We start from the raw sequence: 18741 nt of genomic DNA, 5'->3' as shown, positions 1-18741 counted from the left end.
AACCAATGGCTTTAGTCTGAGGACAATCAGAAGAAAGGGAATATGGATTCCGCATAACAACCCTTTGAAAACTTGAATAGAGGTATCGTGTCTCTTCTGATTCTTCTCTTCTTCAGGCAAAACATCCCCAGGTTCTTCAACTGGCCCTAATATGTCATAGTTTCATGGTCGCCATTTTGGTTGCCCTACTCTGGGGGAACAGGGCTAGAAAAGAGTTTTTATCGAAAAGAGTATAGTGGCCAAAACGCTCATGCCAAGAAGTAATATTAGTAGAAGAGGTGGGTCCAGATCAAGTCCCATTCAGACCACATCTGATTGAAATTCTAGACTTTAGCTTTGTCAATGTTTTCCTCAAAATATGGTTCCCTGAACTAAATGTGGTATTACGAGTGTGGTCTGACCAGGGCAGAATACAATGGGGTTCTCATCTCTCTTGACAGCTGGATAACATAGCAGATAGAATGCTGGAGTTGGAGTTAGGAAGACCTGAATTCAAAGCCTTTCTCAGACATTTAGTAGCTGGGTGACCCTGGGCAAGTTACTTAACCTCTGTCTACCTCAGTTTCCTCATCTGCAAAATGGGACTAATAATAACACTCCCTTCCCAGGATTGTCGTGAGGGTGAAAATGAGATATTTGCAAAATGCTTTGCAAATTTTGAAAGTGCTATATACAGGTTAGCTGCTATTATTATTATTATTATTATTATTATTATTATTATTTATTATTATTATTATCATCACAAGCTAAGTGTGCATTCATTTTTTGGGGGGAATTCTATGACACACTATTGCCTGGCATATAATAAGAGCTTAATAAATACTTGGTCATTGATTGATATTAAATTCTCATTCCATCTAGCCTTTGTCCTCACTTGTTGTCTGTGCTAGTCACATGGCAGTTTGGGAAAGGGCAATGTAGTATAGTGGATAGTGCCTGAGAATCAGGAGAACAGTTTTAATGCTAGTTCCATCATGCAGTAGTTGTATGACCTTGGGCAAGTCACTTAACCTATTTGGTTCTCAGCTTATTTATTTGTAGGGGGTTGATCAGGTTCTGACACCCCTCTTCACTTCTGCAGAAGGTGGTTCTTGATTCTAAGAGGGAGAAGAGAAGAGAATGCTTTCCAGGCATGGGAGACAGCCAGTTCAAAGATGGAGGTGATAGAATGTAGTTTTTGTTGTTCGTTGTTTAAGTCATGCCTGACTCTTTGTGACCCCACTTGGGGTTTTCTTGGCAAAGATACTGGAATGGTTTGCCATTTATTTCTCCAGCTCATTTTACAGATGAGGAAACTAAGACAAACAGCGCTAAGTGGCTTGCCTGGGGTCACACAGTTAGTGTCTGAGGCCAGATTTGAATTTAGGAAGATGAGTCTTCCTGGCTCTGGGCCTGGCACAATATAACACCATGCCACCTAGCTGCCCATGATGAGGTGTTATGTATGGCAGATATAGGAAAGGTTAATTGGGCTGGTTGGTAGAGTGGTAGAGTGCTGTAGATGTCATATAATTCTCCCTATCCCCCCTAACATCCTGGTACCATGAATGCGGATATGATGTAGTGGCAAAAACATTGGCCTCAGATTTTTGGGATCTAGGTTTGAGTCCTGGCTCTGCTGTGTGTTATTTGACCCTGGGTAAGTCACTTAACTGCTTTAAATCTTAGTTTTCTCATCCGAAAAATGGGTAATGGCAGTAACACTCTACTCATGGAATTGTTGGGAGGAAAGCATTTTGTAAACAGGAGATTATGCTAATGCAGGCTGTTAGTAGGCCTGTTAAGGAAAGAAAGGCAGAGATGTTGAACTGTTTGCCCTTCTGAGTTTTCCAAACCAATGGTCTTCGTAGTACAGGTCTCTTAGAACTGCCTATGCAGCAAAGTTTTCCTGAGCCAGCGGGAGCTTGCCAGCTCAGCTCAGCATCTTCCTCTGGAGAGGGCAGCTTGGACCAGGCAGTACTTTCCACCTCACCAGCCTCCACCCCCACTTCTCTATTTTGACAGGTGTGTCTAAGGGCTGTGGGCAGCAGGAATCATCCGGCTCAGCACAAATTGGGGTTGGGAAGCACCGTGCCTTAGTTCGCCTCCATACATAGTCAGGGGGGGGATAATGAAGCAGTCAGAGCTGAAATGGAGAAGACTGGGATGGTAAGGGCAATTAAAGGATGGCCTTCAGGAATATTCCCAAAGCAGCATCCCTCCCCCCACCCTCCAGGACTCCCAATCCCATTTTTTCCAGGGTGTAGATTTATAGTACAGCAAAAAGACTGCTGTATCTGAACTCAGAGACCCTGGATTCAAATCCTGACTCTGCCTCTTGTGTTACCTTAGGCAGGTCACTGAATCACTCTGGCCTCAGTTTCCTCCTTTGGAAAATAAGAGGAATGGACCAAATGATTTCTAACATCCCATTCAGCTTTAAACCTAAAAGCCTAAATTCCAGAAACTGTCTCACCACTTGACAAGTCATGGCATCATAGATTTAGATCTGGAAGGAACTTTGAGGCCATTGAGACCAACCATCTCATTTTATAGATGAGGAAACTGAGGCAAACGTGGTTAAGTGATTTGTCCAGGGTCACACAGCTAGTAAGTGTCTAAGGCTGGATTTGAACACAAGTCTTCTTGACTTTAGCACTCTATCCACTGTACCACCTAGCTTCCTGAGAAGGATCCTTACTCTAGACCTGATGTCTGGTTTGAATTTTTGTCTACTGACTAACCTCCCAGTTGGTCTATTGATGCTACTACTTTTGGCAAAGTCATAGGAATCTAGGAGAAGAGTTGAAGTGCCACATGGGAAAATAGGAATAATTTCCCTACTTACTCAGCTCTCTCCACAATCTGGAGATAACATGTGGTCTGAATTCCAATCTGCAAATTTATTTCACACCTCCCTGGTCCAAGGCCTGTATTAAGCACTTCAGGAGGTAGAAAGCAAGGAGGACATGCTTTCATGAAGCTGATGGTCCTCATAGGGAAGAGAATGCTGTTGGGGACCAGAGTAACTCTGAAGTGTCATCTCACCCTGTTCCAATTCTACGTGGTTGGGGTGTATTCCTGCTCTGGAACTTGGCTGTAGATAGAGAGCGTTGGATTTGATGTTAGAGAATGTTCCTTCTAATCCTGACTCTGCTGCTTGCATTGTGTGTGACCTTCGTCTAGGTCCTCAGTGTCCTCATATGTAAAATGAAATGGTTGGACTGGATGATTTTCCAGCTCTAAGTCTATGCTCTTTCAATAAGGATTCATTGTATAATGTAAACTTCTTGAGGGCTGAGATCATTTTGGTTTTGTCTTTATAGTTCCAGCACTTGGCACAGGGTCTGATGTGGAGTAAAAGCCTGTTGAGTTGAGTCAAACAATGAGGATCATTGCAATAACAGGGTCATGGAAGTCAACCTAGAGGTTACATCAGAGGAGGGAACATGGGCTGTGAAGGGTTTCTTTGTTTGGGGCAGGGGTGGGTAGGTGGCTAGAGTTTGCCATCGGAGTGTATTTTCCCTTCCTCTGCTCCTCTGAATCTTTGGTTCTTCATATCCCAGGTGGAGGCCCACCTTCTCTATAAAGCCTTCTCTTACTACCCCAGCTTGCTATCTTCTCTCCTTTCTGTGGTCAGGGAACTAGTGTTGCAGTGAAATTAGCGTTAGATTTGAAGAGAATTTGAATTCAAACCCTGACTCTTCTGTTAATTACCTACAGGCTTACCTCATTTTATTGTGCTTCAAAGATACTGCATTTGTATATCAGTACCATTTTTCCAACAGCAAGTGCTCACACTGTGTCTCTGTGTCACATTTTGATAATTCTCACAATATTTCAAACTTTTTCATTATTATTATATCTATTATGATGACCTGTGATCAGTGATCTTTGATGTTACTATTGTAATTGTTTTGGGGCGCCACAAACCATGCCCATGTAAGACAGTGAACTTAGTCGATAAATGCTGTGTGTGTTCTGACTACTCCATGGACCAGGCAGAACATTCCCCCATCTGTCTCCCTCTTCTTGAACCTCCCTGTTCCTTGAGACATAACAATATTGAAGAAGGTTACATAATCTTAGTTGATAAAGCAGTGGCAAGGTTTGAGAGGATTTTTTTAAAGAATTTTTTTTCTTTTTTCTTTCCTTTCAGTGAGGCAATTAGGGTTGTGACTTGCCCGTAGTCACATAGCTAATGAGTGTTATGTGTCTGAGGCTGGATTTGAACTCAGGTCCTCCTGACTCCAGGGCTGGTGCTGTATCCACTGTGCCACCTAACTGCCCCTAGAATTTTGAAAGAAGTTCTACTGTGGGTAAAATGCTTTCAAACAGCATCACAGGCTACAGAGAAATCTTTCATGAAAAGAAGAGTCAATCAATGTGGCAAACTTCATTGTTGTCTTATTTTAAGAAATTGCCATAGCAACCCTAGCCTTCAGCAGCCACCACCCTGATCAGTCAGCAGCCATTAACATCGAGGCAAGATCTTCCATAAGTAAAAAGATTACGATTCACTGAAGGCTCAGATGATGGTTAGCATTTTTCAGCAATAAAGTACTTTTTAATTAAGGTATGTACATTGTTTTTTTTAAAAAGACATAATACTATTGCACACTTAATATGATACCGTATATTGGAAACATAACTTTTATATTCACTGGGAAACAAAAAAATTCATGTGACTTGCTTTATTGCAATATTTGTTTTATTGTGGTGGTCTGGAAATGAACCTGCAATGTCTCTGAGGTATGCCTGTATATGACCACAGGCAGGTCACTTAACCCTCCTGAGTGTGAGTTTCTTCATCTGCAAAATGGAGAGGATAGATAGCATACACTCTAAAGTCACTCTAGTTCTAAATTTATGATCTTCTGGAAATTATTGCCCATACTGCTCAATTGGAACTTGGCCACATTTTAAGTAATATGAGATAGCTTGTGTAAAGCACTTTGCAAAACTTGCTTGAAGTGCTATATAAATGCAATTATTGTTATTGTTTTCTTTTTATCTTTAGGTATCTTTTTATGTATATGTTCTCTCCTGCTTTATCTTCTACTGCCCACCCCCAAAACTAGGCCATAAAGACCTCCCAGACAAGGACTGCATCCTCTACCTTCCTAACCCCCTGGTCAAGCACCATGCTATTCATAAAGGAGCCACTCAGTAAATGATTGCTGACTGATGGATGGACCAGAGTGTCTAGAAACAGAGACTACATATGGGATGGACCTATCTTGGACTGATTCCTCTTATGTTCTATCAGAGCAGCACCTCTATGGAAGAGAGGTACAGATATGAAGACTCTATACGGAGCTGGATGTCTCTGGGGGTGATTTCTCCATGTTTCACCAGAGTAGCACCTCCCTGGAAGAGAGGTCTACACATGGATACTCTATGTGGGATACATGTATCTGTGGGGGATTCCTCTATATTCCACCAAAATGGCACCTCCTTGGAAGAAAGGTCAGGAAGCCCATCTCCCTCAGGTAGGTATCTCTTTATTGATCCAGTAATACAAGGTTGTGTGATATAGGTGGATACGAGGGTTATACAGCAGCAACGGGGGAATATGCAAACCAGCTGCATATGAATTGGAACAAAGACCATGACATTAAGATGCCACTTCAGGCCCCAGCCTGGGATTGTGATTCTGCAGAAATATGAGGAAAGTGGCTTCGGTGCTTCCCACAGCCCAGAGAGGGCCATAGCTTTGGGGATCTCGATGCTTTTACAAGGAATTTCTTGATACTTCCCTCCAGCAGTGCCTCCTGGAAGCAGAGGGTGGTGGAAGTAGAGAGATAGTCGGTATCTCCTTGGGAAACAAGAGGGTCAAACACTGTAGTCACTTGAGGGCCCTGCCCTTGATTTTATTGGTGAGTCCTGCCCACTACTAGTGTGATCTTGTCCCTCTTCACTGGATTGGCCAGGGGCAATTTTTAGTCCTGGATCAGGGAGCAGAAAGGCACGACTTGTGGGATCACTGTAAATATGTGTACAGGATGAGCAGCTGTTCAGTGTGTGCTACAGCCAGTTGGACCTGGTGTGGTGGAAGCAGGGCTCTGGTTAGCAGGAAGTATCTGCTGCTGCCTGGGACATCCACCGTGACAATGAGCTCTCATTCAGGGAGCAGAGAGGGCTAACCTCAGGGTTAGGCATGAGGTTTGTGTGTGTGCGTGTGCGTGCGTGTGCGTGTGTGTGTGTGTGTGTGTGTGTGTGTGTGTGTGTGTGTGTGTCTTGGGGGTGGGGACTCTCTGAATGAAGAGCTATCTTCCCAAAGCACCCAAACATGAGCATGTTTAACCAAGCCCGTCCTCTTCAGTTTGCTGTCTCTACCTCATCCCAACATCAGTGGCCTTCTCCACACATTTTTGCCAATGTATTTTAAGCAGTTTTCAGAAACTAGAAGATGCAGAGCAGGTGCTGATCTGTGTTAGTGAAGGAAGTTGTGTCGTGGGGAGTTTCCTGCACCAATAAAATTACAGTTCTAGCCCCAAAACCAAACTTTAGGGTATACTTTCAATTGCTGCATTTTCTCTCTAAAGTGAAGACACTCTTCCACATCAGTTGCCACTGGGCTGCTCCATGCCCCAAGAGGAGGCCGGGAGGTAAGGGGTCTTTTAAAAAGGCCCCTTGCTTTCAGTTGAAACCAGAGACAGGGCCCTGAGGATAGCACGGCCATTTCTTTCTACTCCAATCAGGAAGAGCATTTCTCTCTGAAGTCATTCCTGTAAAGGTTTCTGAGTCACCTCCAATATGGCACAGTCCAAAGCAAGAAGCATTTTTGATGATCAAATAGACCTCCTCCCTAATGGTTTCCATAAGCAGGAAGTTCCTTTTTGTCTCTTCCTTCCTCAACACATCTAGTATGTAGTTGGTCCTAGCCATATTGGATATGATGGGGGAATAAGAGAGAATATTTGCTATACCAGTAATGATACTGGTTCCACACCCTCTCCTGGGCGGTCACTACCAGATTCATGCACTAACTCCCACGTGGTAATTTGCTCAATTCCCATCGGTGTGGGCACCCCCAGACCCGTCTGCCCTCCTCATGGCCTGCACTTTCACCCTCCCAAGTCTAGTCCAGTTAGACCCCTGTTCAGTGGAGACGGCTTTATGAGAAAGAAGAATAGTAAGAAGATGTTGCTGCTTCTTTATCATCAATCACCACCACAATCATCACCATGATCATGACCGCCACAACCACCACTACCACCATAATCATCATCCCCATTGCCATCTTCCCCCTAAGAACTAAAAAGTTTAGTCCCATTAATTTAGGATTGGGGACTATGGCAGCAGCCTTTGGGGACAAGGATAGGTAGGGTTCCAGGATCCCTATTGGTTCTAGTCAAAGCAGCAAGCAGAAGTCCTTTGAAAGCTGGAAATGGACAGGTCAGATCCAGGAGGAATCCTAGTGGAGATGAAGGAGGCGCAGTTGTCTTTGGGGAGATGCTTCTTCCTTGACAGGCCCCTGGGCTGCTTTGGGCAGTCCCTTTCCCCAGAACTTTTGTGTGGCAGCATTTCTAGGAAGTGGACTTTGTTCAGTAGGGGCTCTGGTTTCCTGGTAGCCCTGGAGGCCCCGGAAGACCAGGGGGACCCTGTATGCCAGGCTCACCCTTTGGACCCATGGGCCCAACCTGACCTGGTGACCCTGTCTTTCCGGCAATCCCTGGCTTGCCCTGGGGTCCTGGTGGACCTGGAGAACCTGGGGGTCCCTCTGGCCCCTGGAGTCCCATATCACCCTTGGGGCCTGGCTGTCCTTTTAGTCCTGCTGATCCAAAGCTGCCTTTAGATCCTTTAAGGCCTGGGAAACCTTTGAGGCCACTGGGTCCCCTTTCACCTGCTGGCCCTGCTTTACCAGGCTGACCCTGAGGGCCTTGGGGGCCAGGGGGGCCCATAGTACCATTGTCTCCTTTGGGACCCCTGCTTCCATAGGGTCCCTTTGCGCCCACATCGCCTTTGAGTCCTCTTGGTCCTGGAGGTCCAGGGATGCCTAGGATTGGAAGAAAAGGGGAGGTCAAGACTTAATTGCTTTAATTAATTAATTAATTGCTTAATATTATAAAGAATGTAGAATGTGACATCAAGAAGATGTCTAGGAGATCATCTACTCCAACTGTCCCATTTTACAGAAGAGGAAACTGAGGCCCAGAATGGTGAGGGTTTACCCAACCATGCTGGTACCCCAGCTATCATCAAGCCATGCTGTCCTGTTGCTTCCACTATTGACATTGCTTGCTATTCTACCCTTCCCCTCTGATCTGGATCTTTACCTCTATCTCCCACTCACCTGATTGGTGAGGATTCACCATATGGTCTCAGCTTTATGCCCAGTTCCACTACACCACACCTATCTTCCTGCTAGGCCACCTCCCCTCCCCTCTGCTCTCAGGTCCACATTTAGCTTTGCAAACACTAATCAAATCAACGATCTGTCATTCCTGGAAAGAGAATATCTATCGACCTATGAGGCTACTCACCATCCCTGTGATTTCCCAAACCAAAACACCCCTCCCTGGCTACTGCTTCTCTATCCATGTTGTTTTCTTCTATTAGAATATAAGCTTCTTGAGGGCAGGAGCTGTTTTTGCTTTTGTCTTTGTATCCCCAGTGTTTAGCACTGTGCTCAGCACATGGTAAGAACTTAACAAATATTGGGAAAGACTAACATGAACTGATACAAAATGAAATGAGCAGAGCAAGGAAAACATTGTACGCAGTAACAGCAGGATCATATAATGATCAGCTGTGAATGACTTCGTTATTCTCAGCAATACAATGATCCAAGACAATCCCAAGGGACTTATGGTGAAAAATGCTATCCACCTCCAGAGAAAGAACTCATGTTGTCTGAATACAGACTGAAGCATACTATTTTTCCACTTTCTTTCTTTCTTTTTCTTTTTTTATTCAAATCTTCTTGAGCAAAATGACTAATGTGGAAATGTTTTATGTGATTGCGCATGTATAACCTATATCAGATTGCTTACTGTCTCAGGGAGGGGGAAGGGAAGAAGGGAGGGAAGGATAGAATTTGGAACTCAAAATTTAAGGAAAATGAATGTTAAAAATTGTACATGTAATTGGGGGAAATAAAATATTATTAAAAGCAAAAAAAAGTACTACACAAATACTTTATCTTTTATTGATCCATGAAATGACTTGCCTCGGGTCATGGAGGCAGGGAGTTGTAAAATCAGACTAAGAACTCAAGTTTTTCTGACTTTAGTCTATAATAATAATAACAGCATTTATATAGTACTTAAAGGAATGTAACAGACTTTATGTAGATTATCTCATTTGAACTTCACGACAACACTGTGGTGTCAGCACTATTATTATTCCCATTTTACAGATGAGGAACTGAGGTTGAGAGTGAGCAATCAACTTGTCCAGGATCATACAGCTAGTGAGCGTCTGAGGGAGGATTTTAGCTTGGCTCTTTCTGATGCCAAGTCAGGCGCTCTGATTCTCAGCATTTGTTCTACTAGTTTCTTTGGTACTTTTCCATGAGTAACATCTCTTCCCCCCACACATATTAATATTTTATTTTTTCCAATTACATGTAAAGATAACTTTCAACATTCACTTTTGCGAGATTTTGAGTTCTAATTTTTTTCTCCCTTCTTCCCTGTCCCCCTCCCCAAGATGGCATGCAATCTGATATAGGCTATGCATGTACAATCATATTAAACATATTTTCACATTATTCATATTGTAAAAGAAGAATCAGAACAAAAGGGAAAAACCATGAGAAAGAAAAAAAGAGAGAGAAAATAATATACTTTGATCTGCATTCAGACTCCATAGTTCTTTCTCTGTATGTGGATAGCATTTTCCATCTTGAGTCTTTTGAAATTGTCTTAGATCCTTGTATTACTGAGAAGAGTTAAGTCTATCAGAGTTGATCATTGCACAATGTTGCTGTTTTGTGTACAATGTTCTCCTGGTTCTGCTCACTTCACTTAGCATCATTCCATACAAGTCCTTCCAGGTTTTTCTGAAGTCCGCTTGCTCATCATTTCTTATAGCACAATAGTATTCCATTACATCCATGTATCACAACTTGTTCAGCCATTCCCCAATATGGGCATCCCTCAATTTCCAATTCTTTGCCACCACAAAAAGAGCTGCTATAAATATTTTTGTACATGTGGGTCCTTTTCCCATTTGTATGATCTCTTTGAGATACAGCCCTAGAAGTGCTATTGTTGGGTCAAAGGGTATGCACAGTTTTACAGCCCTTTGGCCATAGTTCCAAATTGCTCTGTGATTAACATCTTATTTACATCTATCTACAAAAGGTGGGCTGTCCTAACGATTCTGCTTTCTGTAAAGGTTCTTTTACAGACCATTCTTGTGGTCAACTGTATCCCATCTTTTCTGAACATACATACCCTGCAGAGGACAAACTACTCCTTTGAACTGGAGAACAAAGGAGGGAGTAAGGGTTCCCTGTGGGACCTCGAAGGATGACAGAAAAACAAAGCGGAAACAAGCAGCAAAGAAGACCCATTCATTATTTGCATGGGGGCCTTTTCTTTTTGCTATCTAAGGAATGGGAGATCATGGGATTTAGGGACCTAAGATAACATCTAAGGCTTCTTATTACACATGAACATGTTTTTAAAAGAAAAACATGCAGAATTACAAAGTAGGAAAAATAGGTATAGAATGCTAGAGTCAGAGAACCTGGGTTCAAATCCTGGCTCTGATACCACCTGAGTGACCTTGGGCAAGTCACTTTACCTTTATGGGCCTCAGTTTCTTCATTTGTAAAATGAGGGGGTTGGGCTATATGGTCTGTAGGGTAAATTCCAGCTCTAAATCTATGATCCTTAAGCATCTTAGAAACTAGACAATCTAATGATCTAACCCAGTGGTGTCAAACTCAATGGAAACTTGGGGCTGCTAAACCATACGCAAGGATCCCTGAAGGCTGCTGCATATTGACTTAGAAAACCACATATTAACATTATCTGTGATTTACTCTATTTTTATTTATTTTGTTAAATATTTCCCAATTCCATTTTAATCCGGTTTAGCCCAACTCTGGAATCTTGTGGATGAACTGGAGGTATATTTGACAGCTTTTATCTAACCCATTTGTTTTATGAAAGGCAAAATAGAAACACAGAGATGTTTGGTGATGCCCATGGTCACCAACCGTTCTGTCCAATACTCTCATTTTTTACAGGTGAGGAAACTTAAGTCTCTACCATATTCTTCTGTATTACATATTTCTCATATATATACACATATGTACATATTAATTGCTTGTTTGCTCTTCAGGTCCTCTGACTCCAAAATTGAAAGCTTCAGGTCTCCCTGAAACCTTCCCCTGCCCATCCCAATGCTCAGAGGGCACTTCCTTCCTTTTAACTCCCTTAGAACTCATCTTCTCTATGATTCTCATGGCTCTTAGCCCAGCTTTTCTTGTAACCTCAGTAATATTTTTGTGTTTATGTTCTGTCTCTCCAGCTAGAACAGGATAAGTCCTGTGTCCTGTACTCCTTGTACTCCAGAGCTTAGTGCAATGACCCATGCACATTTTTAAAAACTGGACCTATGACCCACCATGAGGGCCTGTGGGAATGAGAACAGATGCTAAGGGCCCAGGGTATAGGGGATGGGGTAGTGTGAGTCTTCTGAGGTCATTGTATACATGTATTAAAAAGGGAAGAGGTATAGCTTTGATAGAAGGCATCATTGGTCAGATGGAAGAGGAAGAGGGGTAGCTGAGCCAAGAACCCACGGCAAATTTTTTTGAATGGGGAAGTTAGTAGGAGAAGGAATTGTCATAAATAGGTATGTGAGGTTTGGGGATGTTTAGGCTTCTGGGTCCTAGAAGCCAAACATAGGTGCATAGAGCAGGAACATGAGGACCACACAGAAGAAGGCAAAGCTACCCAGGCTGGGAGAGAGTACAAGGGACTGGGACCCTCCTTACCACCTCACTTCGGAACCTCCATGGTGGTACATAGACCCTGTGTGGTACCCTGGAGGAGGTCCAAGGAAAAGCACAATGCCAATGTCAATGAATAATTCACCACACCACTTAGCAGAATCAACATTGCATTTGACCATGATTGTGAAAGAGATAGGAAATGTGAACAATAATCCTATAATTTATGGCGATTAAGCTCCATTTCACTATAATCCTTGAGACATTAAGCCAATGTCCTTAGGATTTCAATAGAAGACAATGGAGGCAGAATTAAAGCGTACATAGAGACTTAAGGTAGATGTTGACTATCTTTTAGCTGACCTGTTTCTCTAAAGTACTTGGACAAAACTTTGTCATCAGAATTGGACCTATAAAAGTAACTAACATTTTTTTGCTTAGAAATTTTTTCCAATTTTCCAATTTTTTGTTTTAAATAAAATGCTCTCTAAGTCTCCCCCCCCCAAATTTAGACTTATGATTTCACTGATGTGTGGGGGCTTGCAGTAAGGAACCTCTCTCTACCAATGCACACTCAGTTAACAAGTATTTGTTAAATGCTTCCCATGTGCCAGGCACTGTGCTAAGTGCTGGAGATATAAAAGAGACAAAAGATAGTCCCTGCCCTCAAGGAACTTATAGTCTAATGAGGGAGAGAATAAGCAGACAAATAGGTACCAATAAGCTATAACTATACACACACACACACACACATATATAAACATATATAATTAGGAAACAATTAATTATGGCAGGGAAGGCACTAGAATTAAGAGGAGCTGGGAAAGGCTTTCTGTAGAAGGTAGGATTGAGTTAGGACTTAAAGGAAGCCAGGGAAGCCAGCAGGTGGAGATTAGGAGGGACAGCATATATCAGACATAGGGGACAACTAAAGAAAATACCCAGAAGGGAGAAATGGAATGTCTTATTTGTTGAATCAGGAGGCCAGCGTCACTGGATTGAAGAAAAAGAGCCAGGGATCAAGGTGTTGGGGGACTGGAAAGGTGGAAGGGGCTTAGGTTATGAAGGGCTTTGAAGGCTAGGCCCACTCTCTCTTCTCATGTATGCTTTACAACAGAATTATAGAAGGGTGGAACTAGAAGATTCTAGTCAATTCTCCTCATTTTACATATGGAAGGCCCAGAGAGGTTACACATGTAGGGAGTATCAAAACCAGGAACCAAAAACCTAGATGCTTTGACTGTCGACTCAAAGCTATGGCCATGATGTGATATTGTTACTTACAGAGCCTTAGCCTTCAGGGAGAAGGGCCCCTTGGGAACTCTGGACAGTTTTAAGCTCCCTGGAAGTTACTGTAAGCCAGCCTAGTCCCCCCCCGCAGCCCCTCCCACCCCCACCTCATAACTTCTCTGATTTTTCGGATTTTAGCAACACTCCCTCGAGCTCCACCCTTGGTCCTCCCTCCAGCCTCCACCCCTCATCCTCCTTCCCCCCACAACCCCGTTACCTCTCCTGGAATGATTCATTCTAAGTGGAACAGAGAGGCTATAAGTGTTGCTCTATTATGATCTAAACCAGGAATCAGAGCCCAGTCTCTACCCTGCTAGAGCCAACCAAAACTTCAGGTCCCAGTTTCTTGCCACCTCCATCCCTAGCCTTCCCCGCCCAGCCTCTCCCCCTCCACTAGAAGATGTTGTCATGTATTGACTCACTCAGATACATGAATAACAGAGAATAGAATTGCCTGTGTGCTTCTAGGTTGTCTGGGGGAGGGAGGCTGAGGATGGCAGCTATGGGGCTTTTGAAACATCAACAGACTGAGAAGCTTTACCCTGGCCCATTCTCCATAATAAACCCCCACAGTGGGATAGCAGCAAAAACAAGGCTCCCTGAAGCACTGCCCAAGGGCCATGGCTCTGGAGCTAGAGTTGTTTGTAACCTGGCTCTGCTCAGGTTTGCCAAAGCATAAGTATTATTTTGTGGCTGGAGCATTGGTCTGGTGAGGTGTGGTGGAAGGGACACTGGGATTAGGAGTCAGAAGGACTTCTGGGGCCTAGTTCTGATTCTGTCGCCAACTACTGCATCTACTGCCAGATGTGGACCTCAGTTTCCTGTCTGTAACATGGAGGGGTTGGTTCAGAGGAAGATGGAAAGACTCATTTGAATGGGTGCAGAGTGAAGTAAGCAGAACCAAGGAAACAATATAGTCACAGCAATTACAACAAAGTACAAGGCAAGAATGAGAAAACAAAACTAATCCTGTAGCATTATAATGCCCACACTTGATAGCAGAATACAGCCTGTAACCGAAGGTTCCACCAGGTCCCTGGGCTTAACATGGCCTGATTCCCATTCTGGGGCCTTGACCTGATAGGGCAGTTTTCTTTCTTTAATTTTCATCTCTTGAATTATTAGTGAGTTTGAACATTGTTTTAAAGGATAACTAATAATTTTTCCCCCTTTAAATTATTCACATCCTTTGACCTTTTTATTCATTGTATAGTGCCATACTCATACTTTTAAAAAAATATAAATCTATCAATCTATCTATCCATCCATTTATCTGTCTGTATCTTTGTTTCAATGATCAAGCATTTGATTTTTCTACCTCCTATCTTCCTCCAACTGTTGAAAAAGGAAAATAGTAATAGCTAGCATTTATATAAGACTTTAAGGTTTGCAAAGCACTTTACAAATATCTCATTTGATCCTCACAACAACCCTGGGAGGTACGTATTGTTATTATCATTCCCTTTTTACAGATGAGAAAACTGAGGTAGACAGAGGTGAAGTGATAGAAAGAAAATGTATGTCTCCTGCATATTCATCCATTATCTCTCTCTCAGGAGGTGGTTAATGTTCTCCATCATTGATCTCTGGAATCCTAGTTGATCACTTAATTGATCAGAGTTCTCAAGTCTTTCAGATTTTTGTTTTCAGATTCATTTTTTACAATACTCTTTCTCTTGTCTACTTTCCCAGTAGGTATCAAAGTCCTCTACTGAAGAAGAGAATAAAAAGATCCCATTTATTTTAAACAAAAATGTTTTTGTTTTATGTTTTCATAGCTTATATTTTTATAGACCTATCCCACTTAACATTAATCAATTTTAGAAAAACATGATGTTAAGCCAAAATATTATCCAGGACAGTTAGTTGCAAAAGGCACGATATTATAAATGTCCTAATTGATTTCATTGGCCAAATGATGTTACACCAGCACTTGATGACTTTACAATAGGCTTTGGTTACGATGCATTAACAATGTTTTTGCAAAGCCAAGTGGCTGGTGCAGCCTAACTCAGGGTGTGCCTGTCTGTGTGCTTGGCGGTTTTCAAAGTACTTTCACTTACTGCATCTCATTTGTAGAAAGTAACAGAACTAAGATTAGAAGCCAGGTCTTCTGACTCCAAAATCAGAATGTTTTTCATCACACACCCTACCTTTATGTGAAATATCCTTCCCAATGACTAGGGTAATGCTCTGCACCCAGGAGGAGCTTAATAAATGTTCGTTTGAATAATAATAATAATAATAAATAATGATGATAATAACAATAGTTTGTAAAATGTCTGTTGTGGAAGTCACTGATTCCCAACTGTAACACTGTACCAAACACACAGGGAGGAGAGGGGTGTGCAACAATGTAGAAGCAGCCCAACCCTCAACCTCAACAGGTTCTAAATCTTTACTAGCTGTGTGATTCTGGGCAAGCCCCACAGCTTCTCTCAATCTCAGTTTCCACATCCATAAAATGGGGATAATAATAGCACTTACCTCACAAGATTTTTGTGAGGGGACCAAATGAATTAATATAGATAACAGTGCTTTTCAAAGCTTAAAGCATTATGCAAATGGGAGCTATTATTAGGTAGAGAGGAGATCTTCATTGGCCCAGGAACTTACAAGGCAAATCTTATCAACATTTAATTGTGTAATCATGGTCCCCTTATATTGTCATAAGGACTTCTTGGGGCCAAAAAGCAACTGCTCAGTTTATCTGTGAAACTTTAGCACCTTTGTTATAAACAGCCGAAAGTTTGTTTTAAATCTCTGAAAGTATTTGTGAAGTGGAGTCAGTTCTCCTGGCATTCTGTTTTTATGTGTATTTGAAACAGTTTTGGACTTTTAGAAATTGGCTTTGGGACTGGAGGCCCTCTCCCAGCTCTAAAAGTCTGCAACTTTGATGCTATGAAGTAACTCTTATTTTTCCAGGTGGCCTCCTTTCTGCTCTCGATAACCCTGTTTATTTACTTGTACACAGTCTTTTGAAAGGATTTTCTCTTTGCAGCAGCAGTGAGGCTCTTTGGCTATGGTACTGAATCAGCGGTCTTTTCATGCCTACCCATCTTACTGCAAGTAAACACACTCATCTTGTGTGACAGCTGTTGCCATTGAGGGCTGTGTAGGCACACGGTACCTAGTAAGTGCTTAATAAATGCTTGTGGATTGGTTGATAGGTGTTAGAACGTGTCAATGTGTATACTAGTTTGAAGAATTCTCATTGAATCTTGTAATCAAGGCAGCATCACTGAAGGTTTTTGAGCCCAAGAGTGAGAAGAGACCTTAGAGGTTGCCCATTGACAGGGTACCCCTAAACCCCCTGAACTCTGAGGATCCAAGGCCACAGTGCTGGGGGAAAGGAGTAGAAGAGTGAGCTCAGAGACTCTACCTAAGTCTTACAGCTGCTGTTGGTGTCATTTTTTCCTTGTTCCTCCCCTCCTCAGAACCCCCCCACCCCCAATGGCAGTACTCTGTCTATCTTGGATATTGTACTGATGGCCTTGATACTACCTGGAAGGAAAAAGGAGCTCGTTCTCTGTCTTTCTTTAATGGGGTTGATTTTAATATCGGCTCAGGATATGCCATTCTCTGGGGCTCCGCATGCCAGCCACGAAGCATAGCATTCTAGGACATTGTAGCAGGAAGCCCTGGGTATAAGTCAGCATTTCCAGCAGTTTGTGACTAGCTGGGCCTCAGGGAGGAAGTTCCCAACTATAATTAAGCTGGTAGAAAGAGGGGTTAGGAATGTGACTAGAAGTTGATCATTCACCATAGCTTGAAACCCCTCTTGGAGCCTTTCTTACCACAGAAACCCCAGTTGTTTCCAAATGATAGGGAACAGGCATCAGGTCAGGAAGGGTAGGGAGGGGTTAAGGCTAACATTAGCTCACCAGTTCTGGGAAAAAGGGGAGAAGGAGGATTGCATGGGGGTATCAACAGGGCACAAGGGAAGTCAGAGCCCAGAAGCAAAGGGTGCCATCAAGAATTGTCAAGGGCAGGAGGCAGGGAAAGGAGTGAACAGAAAACACATGAGTCCTAGCAGGCCCCTTAATTACTAAGGAAGAGTCAGGAAGTCAGAAGTTGTAATTAAGTAATTCATGCCCATTAAATTCAGTCCACAAATGACTTCAAGTCTGGGAAAAGTGGGTGGTCTCTATGGCTGAAACTGGGGGGGAGGTTAGGCAGGGGCTACGCTGAGCCCCAAGCCCTCCAGGCTGCTGGGCAGAGATTACGAGGCCAGGAAACACCAGCGGCACACGCAGGAAATGAACATCGAGGCGGTGCCTCTTGGATGGTGTGGAATAGTGGAAAGATAGTGGAGCCAGTAGATCTACTTACTTCTGCCTTTGCCAGTGACTAGCAGAGACCTTGGCCAAGTCATATTACTGTCCTGAAAGAACTTTATGGTCCATCCAAACTGGCCTTCTTGCTCTTCCTCACACATGACACTGGATTTCTCATCTCTGTGCCTTGGCATAGGCCTCTATGCCATCTTCTCACCTATGCCTGTTGGAATTCCTAGCCTCCTTCAACGCCATCTCATGCATAAAGCCTTTCCTGATCCTTCCAGCTACTAGTGCCTCCCCTTTCAAATTGATTTTTGTTTATTTTGTGTATATTTTGTATTTATTTATATGTGAACATGTTGCTTCCCCTGATAGAGTATAATCTCTTTGAAGGCAGGAGCTGATTTGTTTTTTCTATACCCACTGGTTGATAATCAGGTTTCAGGTGGAAGCTCCAGGGCAAGGAATTCCAAGAGCTTTGGTTCAATGGGAATATTTTGACTAGATTTGGAGTTCAAATCCTTCCTCTGCCTCTTACCATCATCATGACACCGGACAAATCACTACATCTCTCTGGGCCTCAGTTTCTTCATCTGTAAAATGAGGGGGGTAGTCTTGATGTCTAAGGTCATTTCCAGCTCTAAGTCACAGTATGACTTTAGGAATGCTGTCAGTCCCTTTCTTGACAAGGGAATGCAGTGGATTTTTTGTACTTTCAAGAGAAACTACCAGCTGACATGGAGGAAAGGAAGGAGGCCTTGTATCCCACTCCTTTTGGGGTTTTTCAGTTAGCCTCTTTACAGTAAGAATATTTTATGTGGATTGTATTTAAAGTTCACCCATATTTTTCAACTACAGAGTTGCAGTTTTTGCCAAAGAAGGGCAGTATTCATATTTACTTGGACCTCTGCTTTCCTGCCCTAATACAAACACTGAAGTTGCATTTTCAAGGATTTATGCACATATGTAAGTCACTCTACCACAATCTGAAAGTTCTAGTTGCATAAAAGCCAACAGGACTTTTGGGGGAGTTTTCTTTATTTTTTCTATGAACCTAGGATGTAAGATTAAAAGCAGCAACAACAGGATTTTAAAGGGCAGGCTTTTTATTTACCTCAGTCTGGTTTTACTCTGTCCTCTGCCTTCTTGGTGCCTTATATTTATATAGACTCAGAGTTTTTCATTTTTGTTGTGGAATAGTTAAAAAAAAAACATTAAAGAGCCAGAATATGAATAGACTGCTACCAGGGCAAATCACTTAACCGCTATGTGACTCAG

At 42.7% G+C, this 18741-nt stretch overlaps 1 protein-coding gene across 3 annotated transcripts in view; it reads right to left on the bottom strand.

The window, feature by feature from the left end:
* Nucleotides 1-4672: 4672 nt before the first annotated feature.
* Nucleotides 4673-18741, bottom strand: part of SCARA3 (scavenger receptor class A member 3) — a 62522-nt gene continuing 48453 nt past the window's right edge. For all 3 annotated transcript variants that reach the window (XM_020983984.2, XM_020983985.2, XM_020983987.2), the window contains one exon: nt 4673-7981. In XM_020983984.2, the coding sequence (XP_020839643.1) occupies nt 7530-7981 (452 nt within the window). In that variant the 3' untranslated portion in view covers nt 4673-7529. The remainder of the gene's footprint in view (nt 7982-18741) is intronic.

This window comes from Phascolarctos cinereus, unplaced genomic scaffold (genome assembly GCF_003287225.1).
Source record: "Phascolarctos cinereus isolate Bilbo 61053 unplaced genomic scaffold, phaCin_HiC Scaffold_2;HRSCAF=192, whole genome shotgun sequence".
NCBI lineage: Eukaryota > Metazoa > Chordata > Mammalia > Diprotodontia > Phascolarctidae > Phascolarctos > Phascolarctos cinereus.
This window is presented reverse-complemented; position numbering and strand designations above follow the sequence as displayed.